Source organism: Malurus melanocephalus, unplaced genomic scaffold (assembly GCF_030028575.1).
Source record: "Malurus melanocephalus ecotype Western Australia unplaced genomic scaffold, MMel_1.1 scaffold_822, whole genome shotgun sequence".
NCBI classification, from domain to species: domain Eukaryota; kingdom Metazoa; phylum Chordata; class Aves; order Passeriformes; family Maluridae; genus Malurus; species Malurus melanocephalus.
This window is the reverse complement of record NW_026624054.1, coordinates 140,825-149,046: the sequence shown is the minus strand read 5'-3', so window position 1 is coordinate 149,046 and position 8,222 is coordinate 140,825. Positions and strand designations below refer to the sequence as shown.

The following is an 8,222-nucleotide window of genomic DNA, read 5'->3' as shown; positions in this document are numbered from 1 at the left end:
GCATGGGCACAGGCAGCCTCTGATGTCCCTTGCTCTGGTGTCCCACAGCCTATGGATGCGGCCAGCCGGCCGTGCCACCACAGCTGGGCTCCCGCGTGGTGGGCGGTGAAGATGCCGTAGCCCACAGCTGGCCATGGCAGGTAAGGGGGCACAGAGATGGGCACAGGATTGGGGAAGGGGATGGGGATGGGGACAGGGATGGGGACATGGATGGGGACATTCCCACTCTGACCCTGCCCTCTGCCCTCACAGATCTCCCTGCAGTACAGCCGCTATGGGTCTTGGTACCACACTTGTGGCGGGACCCTCATCGCTCCCCAGTGGGTGCTGACGGCCGCTCACTGCATCAGGTGGGTGTTGGGCGCTGGGGGGGTCTGTCCCATCGAGACAAGATGTTTGTAGGGACTGACACCCCCTCTGTCTCCCTGGCAGCTCTTCCATGACCTACCGTGTGGTGCTGGGCAAGCAGGACTTGTCGGTGGATGATGAGCCTGGCTCTGTGGCCGTGGGTGTGGAGAAGACGATCGTGCACGAGAAGTGGAACTCCTTCCTCATCATGTAGGGGTTGGGATGCGTCAGGGGTGGGTCATGGCTGCTGTGGCCACAGACCCCTGTCCCCATGGCCCGGGACCACATCCTCATGGTTCATGTCCACCTGCAGCAACGACATTGCCCTGGTCAAGCTGTCCGAGGAGGTGCAGGAGAGTGACACCATCCGGGCYGCCTGCCTGCCAGAGGCTGGCAAGATCCTGGCCAACGACTACCCCTGCTACGTCACCGGCTGGGGACGCATCAGGAGTAAGTGGGGGGTGTCCCACGGGTCCCCAGAAAGGGGATGCTGGCACAGGGTGTGAGGTACGAGCTTTGACTGTCCTTGCAGCCAACGGGCCCCTGGCTGACATCCTGCAGCAGGCTCTGCTGCCCGTGGTGGACTATGAGACCTGCTCCCAGAGGGACTGGTGGGGCAGCAACGTGCTTGAAAGCATGGTGTGCGCCGGTGGCGATGGCGTCGTCTCTGGATGCAAYGTGAGTGACCMCAGCGTGGCKTGKTGGGCGTCCGAGCRGTGTGGGACCATGGGCACCACCAGGAGAGGGGATGGAGCCACGGTGGTGGATGGCCAGCAGGGATYTGGAGTTGGTGGGGTGCCCAGGAGCGGTGGCACAGATTGTCTGTCCCCACAGGGCGATTCTGGTGGCCCCCTGAACTGCCAGCGYGAGGATGGCATCTGGGAGGTGGACGGCATCGTCAGCTTCGGCTCCGGCCTGAGCTGCAACCTGGCCAAGAAGCCGACCGTCTTCACCCGCGTGTCTGCCTTCATTGACTGGATCAACGAGGTGGGTGCTCCCTCTGCCCCACGCAGGGGCTGTTCTTGCCCCACTGAAGGTCTCACCATGACCCCCTCTTGTCTTTTTTTTGGCAGAAAATGAGCTCCAACTGAGGACGCGGCACATGGAGATACAGCCGTTGAGCATGATAAAAGCAAAAGTGCTGAGCTGGTCTCGCTGATTCTTTTGTGGGGCTATGGTGGAGCTGGGGACACAAATTCAGGGCTGTGTGTGGTGATGCCCAAGTTCTCCTGTGCTGGGGAAGGTGTCCCTGTTGTGCAGCAGGGCTGGGCAGGGCCCTGGGGAGGCTGTCAGGCACRTCCTGAAAGATGCTCCCGGTCCTCATGCCATGGCTGAGCCAAGGGGCTCGAGGTTTGGTGGGTGGTTTGATGGGAGAAGGGCTGGGGTCTATCCAGGTGGGTCAGGGGAGCTCCAGGGAACCTAGGTGGCCTTTGGGGACAATCTAGAACACTTGATAGCTCCAAGGATGCTTTAGGGGACCTCACTGGCACTGCCTAGATCAGGGCAGCTGACTTTCAGTGGGGTCTTGAGGGAATCATGTTGGTTTTGGGGGGCTTGAAAGGGGCTGACTGGTTTGGGAGGGCTCAGGGGTGCCTGCAGGAACTCTGCTGGAGATGGAGGCCTTGGGAGCTGTATGGCACTGGCAGCTCCATATCCAGGACCTGTGACATTGCCCAGGAGTGCAGCATCTTCATTGCATGGTGGCTGGAGGAACAAGGTGGGTGGTGGGCTGTGGGGTCCCGGGGAAGAGCCAGGGCTGCCCTGGGGGAGATTTTCCAGGAAGAAGGCAGCCTGTTGGTGGGAGCAGCTGTGAAGGGGCTGTCTGGGAGGTAGGAATGGGTGCTGCACTGTGAGCCCTGARCAGAGCCATCCATCCACACCATCCCATCGTGGCTGCTGGAGCCCAGCCGGGATCCTCACAGGGTGAGGAGGAAGAGAACGAGCAGGGGTGGATGGCAGCACCTCGAGCTTGGTGGGGATGTGGCAGATGGTGCCCGGGTTAGGAGCTGTGGTGCCACTGGACCATTGACCGGCACCAGCACCAGCCCAGCGAGCAATGCTGGCCCTGCACTGGGGCTCAGGAGCACCAGCAGAGTCCTGGCACTGTGTGAGCCACTGGGGACTCTCCAGGAACCCTCTGCACTCRTCAGCCTGACCAGAGGATTCGAGGTGAAGAGGGGTGGAGGGTGGGGAATGGTTTTGATGGACAGGAAATGTGCTCTGGCAAAGGAACTATAGGCTCACCCCAAAGGGAATTAAAGGCTGCCAGTCAGAGCTGTGTGGAGGTGGGTACTGCACAGCAGGATGGGGCCAGGGGCTAAGGGCACTGGCATGGGACCGGCAGCAGGACCTGCTGCCTTGGATGGAGAGCTCCAGGCTGTCCTGTGATGTTGGGGCAGTGTGGGGTGCCCCTGTCCCTTGTGCATGAACCCACATGTGCTGTGGGGATGGTGGTTGGGGCYGGGGGTGCAGGAGCTGGGTGTCACAGTCTTGTGTGTGTGCCCGTGCATTGTGCCCATCCTCAGAGGGTGTTTGCTGGGCAGAGGGGCCCTGGGCAAGGCCCCAGAGGGCCCCAAGCCCCTGTGCTGGGGCATCAGCCCTGCCCCACCAGCCAGCCATGGCCATCCCCCCCAATGCGTGTCACCCCAATAACCAGTGTCACCCCAATAACCAGTGTCCCCTCGCCCAGCAGGTGCAGAGCTGTGCTCCCTCTGGGTGAAGAGCCTTTCTCAAATGTCCAGTCTTTCCTCAGACACAGCTCCAGYCRTTCCCTGGGTCCTGTCCCTGTCACAGAGAGCGGAGAYTGGAGCTGCCCCTCGGGAGGASCTGCAGCCCCCAGTGAGGTCTGACCTCAGCCTCCTCCAGCTGAACAAACCAAGTGTCTCCAGCCTCAACYACTTTTCATCTCTAAGGCTGCATGGAGTTTAACGAGTATTTGTTATATTTACATGTTAACTGCCAATTACTGTTAAGATTTTGTGCAGTTCATAATTGACGCATTAAATCTACAAAGTTAAACTAAAGAAGTGTAAGCTTTATTTTTGTTAAACGTGTAACACCTTATTATACACTTTATAGGATGTGTCCATTATTAAGTGTTCAACAATATGGGAGAACAAGGGGAAGGTTAAAAGAATGCAGCAAAATTTTGTGAAGTTCATACCTTTTAYTTCACTGTTGAAATATAAGTACTCACACAATCACTTACATAAAAATGCCATCTTAGAAATGCTCTTCACCCACGCCTGGGAATGAGAGCTCAGACTCCCCTGACACTGAGCAGCRCCCTGATGCTGAGGGCACAGAACCAGAGGGCAGCACGGCCCCAGCACACGGTGCCAGTCCCCATCCCAGGCTCCCCTYAGGGACATCTGGCACTGACACACACAGAAAAGGGAGATGAGCAGTGGGGCCATGGAGTTACCCCAAAAGAGCGCTCCCCCATCCCTCCCTGAGCCCCCACTGTCCCCCACATGCCCCACCACCACCCCTGTGCCACTGCAGTGCTCTGCTCTGCTCTTCCTTTCACCAAGGATGTCCCAAGGTGGGACAAGTCACTGCAGGCCATGTCACGGAAGAAGGAAAAGGACAAGACTGGGCTCTCTCTGCCCAAAGTCAAGCACCAGCTCCCTGCAACCCTGTCCCAACCAGGCACCCATGGGACMCCACAGTCCCAATGCGCCCTTGTTGAGAGAACTGGGGAAGTGAACAAGGCAGGAGAGTGCAGGGTCACCTTTCCCAAAGAAGAAAATGTCAAGGAGAGATGGGATCAGCCCTGGGATCACCCACACACCCAGCTGCTCTGTGCAAAAGCAGCCATGACAGGACAGACCAACCCAGCACCTCACACCCAGTGACACATGTGCCACTGAGCTCTCACAAAACCCTGGGCAGAGGAAAGGCCATTCCAGCCACACCCRGCTCCTGCTGGACCCCTTTGGGGTGCTTTGGGTGGCCTTGGCTCCCTCTGGCCAAAGTAGCCCCACCTGTCCAGGTGCTCGTCCCCAGCCACATGTGGGCATTGGGCCCCACCACTGCCCTGGGGTGTACCACCAGCCAAAGGAACAAAAATATAAAAGAAAAAAACAATTCCCACTAAAATAAACCTCTACAGCTCCAAAGCATAAACACAACCATATAAAATGACAACAGAAGGCAAAGTAAAAGCCCCCCAAATTCTCATGTGTGCACCTCATAGCCGTGCATGGCACAGCCRCAGCCACTCCAGGCTTTCCCAAGTACAGAGGATACCATCAGATCCAAGATGGTGCCACAGCCAGGGCAGCAGCMAGGAACATGCACCCAAACATGCCAGGGATGGGTGCACAAGGTGAACAAACACYGATAGGGACTCACAGACACACAGGGATAAACCTTTGGGAAAGGGAGCACCTTGTCCCTGCGGGAGTGATGGGTTGGAGGCAGGAGTGGCCTGGGGCAGTCGGTGCTCAGGACTGGGGGGCAGCAGCGCTGCCCAGCACCCCACAGACAATGGTGTGGGTGGGGGCTGCCCATCAGCTGTGCCCAGGAGGGTCCCTGCCCATTGCCAGAGCAGGGCCAGGTGTCCCCACCATGTCCCATCACGGTGACAGCTCRCCATGGGCAGATGTGGCCGTTCCCAGCAGGGACCATGAGTRCGATAAGATGGGGCCATGGGGCTGAGGAGCCCCTGTGCCCCAGCGTGGGACAGTCCCCACATGGCAGTGGCAGGCGGGGCCGCTCCAAGGTCGGTGGCAGCGCAGACACCATAAGAGGGGTGAGCAGCCCCACTGCCGCACCTTTGGTCAGCACAACCATGCTGGGAGCCGTCTGTCTCGTCGTGCTGCTGGGCTACGGTGGGTGCRGGGCATGGGGAGGGGTTGGACCAGGGGGATGGGATCGTGGGGCCTGTCCTGGCCCTGAGCATGGGCACAGGCAGCCTCTGATGTCCCTTGCTCTGGTGTCCCACAGCCTATGGATGCGGCCAGCCGGCCGTGCCACCACAGCTGGGCTCCCGCGTGGTGGGCGGTGAAGACGCCGTAGCCCACAGCTGGCCATGGCAGGTAAGGGGGCACAGGGATGGGCACAGGGATGGGGAAGGGGATGGGGATGGGGACAGGGATGGGGATGGGGACATGGATGGGGACATTCCTGACCCTGCTCTCTGCCCTTGCAGATCTCCCTGCAGTACACTCGCTCTGGCTCCTGGCACCACACTTGCGGCGGGACCCTCATTGCTCCCCAGTGGGTGCTGACGGCTGCTCACTGCATCAGGTGGGTGTTGGGTGCTGGGGAGTCTCTACCAGCAGGGTGAGACATTTGTAGGGACTGACACCCACTCTCTCCCCCTGGCAGCGATTCCATGACCTACCGTGTGGTGCTGGGCAAGCAGGACCTGTTGACTGATGACGAGCCTGGCTCYGTGGCYGTGGGTGTGGAGAAGACAATTGTGCATGAGAAGTGGAACTCCTTCCTGGTCCTGTAAGGATGGGATGTGTTCAGGATTGGGTAGGGGGCAACARAGCTGGAAACAACATCCTCATGGTTCACATCCACCTGCAGCAACGACATTGCCCTGGTCAAGCTGTCCGAGGAGGTGCAGGAGACCGACACCATCCGGGCTGCCTGCCTGCCAGAGGCTGGCAAGATCCTGGCCAACAACTACCCCTGCTACGTCACCGGCTGGGGACGCCTCAGGAGTAAGGAAGGGGTCCCCAGGAAGGTCCCTAACATGTCCCTGGGGACGGGGTGTGGGTGCAGATTGTGAGATGTGATTGTCCTTGCAGCCAACGGGCCCCTGGCTGACGCCCTGCAGCAGGCTCTGCTGCCCGTGGTGGATCACGAGACCTGCTCCAAGTGGGACTGGTGGGGCAGCATGGTGCGCACCACCATGGTGTGTGCTGGCGGTGATGGCGTCGTCTCTGGCTGCAATGTGAGTGACCACAGCGTGGCGTGGGGGGTGTCCCCAGCMCAGGGGGGTGACAGCAGGGCTGGAGCGGAGCAGAGCCATGGGTGCCATGGGAAGCACAGGACGGGAGGGGATGGAGCTGYGATGGTGGGCGGCTGGGTGGGATGCGAGGTATGTCGGCASGGTGYCCAGGAMCGATGGCAYGGATTSTCTGTCCCCACAGGGCGATTCTGGTGGCCCCCTGAACTGCCAGCGCGAGGATGGCATCTGGGAGGTTGAGGGCATCGTCAGCTTCGGCTCCGGCCTGAAGTGCAACATGATCAAGAAGCCGACCGTCTTCACCCGYGTGTCTGCCTACATCGACTGGCTCAACGAGGTGGGTGCCTCTCCTTCTGCCCCACGCAAGGGGGTGGCCACGCTGGCCCTGCCCTGCCAGGGGTCTCACCATGAGCCTCCCCACGTCTTGTCTTTGGCAGAAAATGAGCTCCAACTGAGGACGCGGCATGGAACACGACACCCATTGAGAGCAATAAAAGCAATAGTGCTGAGCTGGGCTCGTGTGGTTCTTTCAGGGGGATGTGGTGCAGTGGAAACAAGGGGTGGTGTCTTGGGGTCCTGGGTTTCTGCCCATGTGCTAGGGAGAGCCCCTCATTGTGCAGCAAGGCTGGGCAGGGACCTGGGCAGCCCAAGGTGGGCAAAGATCCCACAAGGTGCTCCTGTTGGGAGTGGAGCCATCATGGCCATCGCCAACCCAGAGCGTTCAAGGCTTGGCTGGTACTTTGATGGGAGAGTGGCTGGAATCTGGCCTGGAATCTCTCCTGGGGGACTCTAGGGAACTTGGGGGGAGCTATAGGGCACTGGTTGGCCCCAAGAGGGTTTAGGTGTCTTGGCTGGCGCTGGGATGTCTCAGGGGATTCTAGTACTGGGCTACTCAATGGCAGCAGATTTACAACAGGGGTCTTGAGGGAATGGGGTTGGTCCTGGGGCTCATCCTGCAGCCCCACCACATTCCCTCCACCCCCTTGTGCTGCCAGAGTGCTCCCCCTCTGCTCTCACCTCTGCCAAGGGTGCCCTGGGGCAGCAGCAGCCACCACTGCCCACGTCATGGAYAGAAGGAAAAGGACAAGGCTGAGCCACCTCTGCCCAAAGTCACCCCCAGCCCAGCCAGGTGCCCACGGGACACCCCACTCCCAATGCTCCCTTCGTGAGAGAACTGGGGCAATAAACAAGGGGAAGAAGGCAGGGTCACCTTTCCCAAAGGAGAACAGGTCCAGGGGAGATGAGGTCAGCCCTGGGATCACCTGCACTCCCAGGTGCTCTGTGCAAAAATGGCCAAGACAGGACAGGGCAATCCAGAACCCCACTGCCCCAGGGGATGGGGAAGGGGAATGGGGACAGAGACAACCGAGATCTCAAAAATCCCTGAGCACAGGCATGGCCATCACAGCCACACCCCAGCTCTGGCTGGACCCTCCTTGGGGAGCTCAGGGCAGCCCTGGCTCCCTCCTGCAGTGCCCTCAAAGCACCTGAAATGCTCCCAAAAGAAGCATGGAAATAGTGACTGCAAAGGCAGATTTGGTATTCTCAGGTTCCCTGGGGATCCCCTGGCACCCCTCAGCACAGACCTACCCTAAGGCCACTGCACCTCCCAAGGTGGCTCCAAGGATGCTTCCCCCCTCAAAATCCAACACAGATCCTCAAGTACCTCACCTCAGCTCTGACATTCCAAAGAATCCTCATCAGTTTCCTGTCGCTGCTGGCCCGTTCTCCCACAGTTTCCTGCTGTAACTCCTGTTTAACATCTGAATGACTCCTCAAAAGGAGCATAATGCCTGCTGGCACAGCCACATTAGAAAAGACCCAGGAACAGCAGAGGTTAAAAATTCACACAAGTGAAGGTTCCTACTATTTCCCCTTCAGGGAAGACTTCAGGAGATGCTGAAATGGCAGTGAGGATATGGAACAGACAAGGGAATACAGCAAAAGA

At 59.3% G+C, this 8,222-nt stretch overlaps 1 protein-coding gene across 1 annotated transcript in view; it reads left to right on the top strand.

Annotated features, from left to right (window-relative positions):
- LOC130585059 (transmembrane protease serine 9-like) overlaps positions 1-6,729 on the top strand; it is a 7,385-nt gene extending 656 nt beyond the window's left edge. The window contains exons 2-15 of the mRNA XM_057385385.1: positions 49-140; positions 253-350; positions 433-558; positions 662-798; positions 881-1,026; positions 1,183-1,335; positions 4,955-5,183; positions 5,299-5,390; positions 5,504-5,601; positions 5,683-5,808; positions 5,890-6,026; positions 6,114-6,259; positions 6,459-6,611; positions 6,712-6,729. Of these exons, the coding sequence (XP_057241368.1) occupies positions 49-140; positions 253-350; positions 433-558; positions 662-798; positions 881-1,026; positions 1,183-1,335; positions 4,955-5,183; positions 5,299-5,390; positions 5,504-5,601; positions 5,683-5,808; positions 5,890-6,026; positions 6,114-6,259; positions 6,459-6,611; positions 6,712-6,729 (1,751 nt within the window). The remainder of the gene's footprint in view (positions 1-48; positions 141-252; positions 351-432; positions 559-661; positions 799-880; positions 1,027-1,182; positions 1,336-4,954; positions 5,184-5,298; positions 5,391-5,503; positions 5,602-5,682; positions 5,809-5,889; positions 6,027-6,113; positions 6,260-6,458; positions 6,612-6,711) is intronic.
- Positions 6,730-8,222: the final 1,493 nt, after the last annotated feature.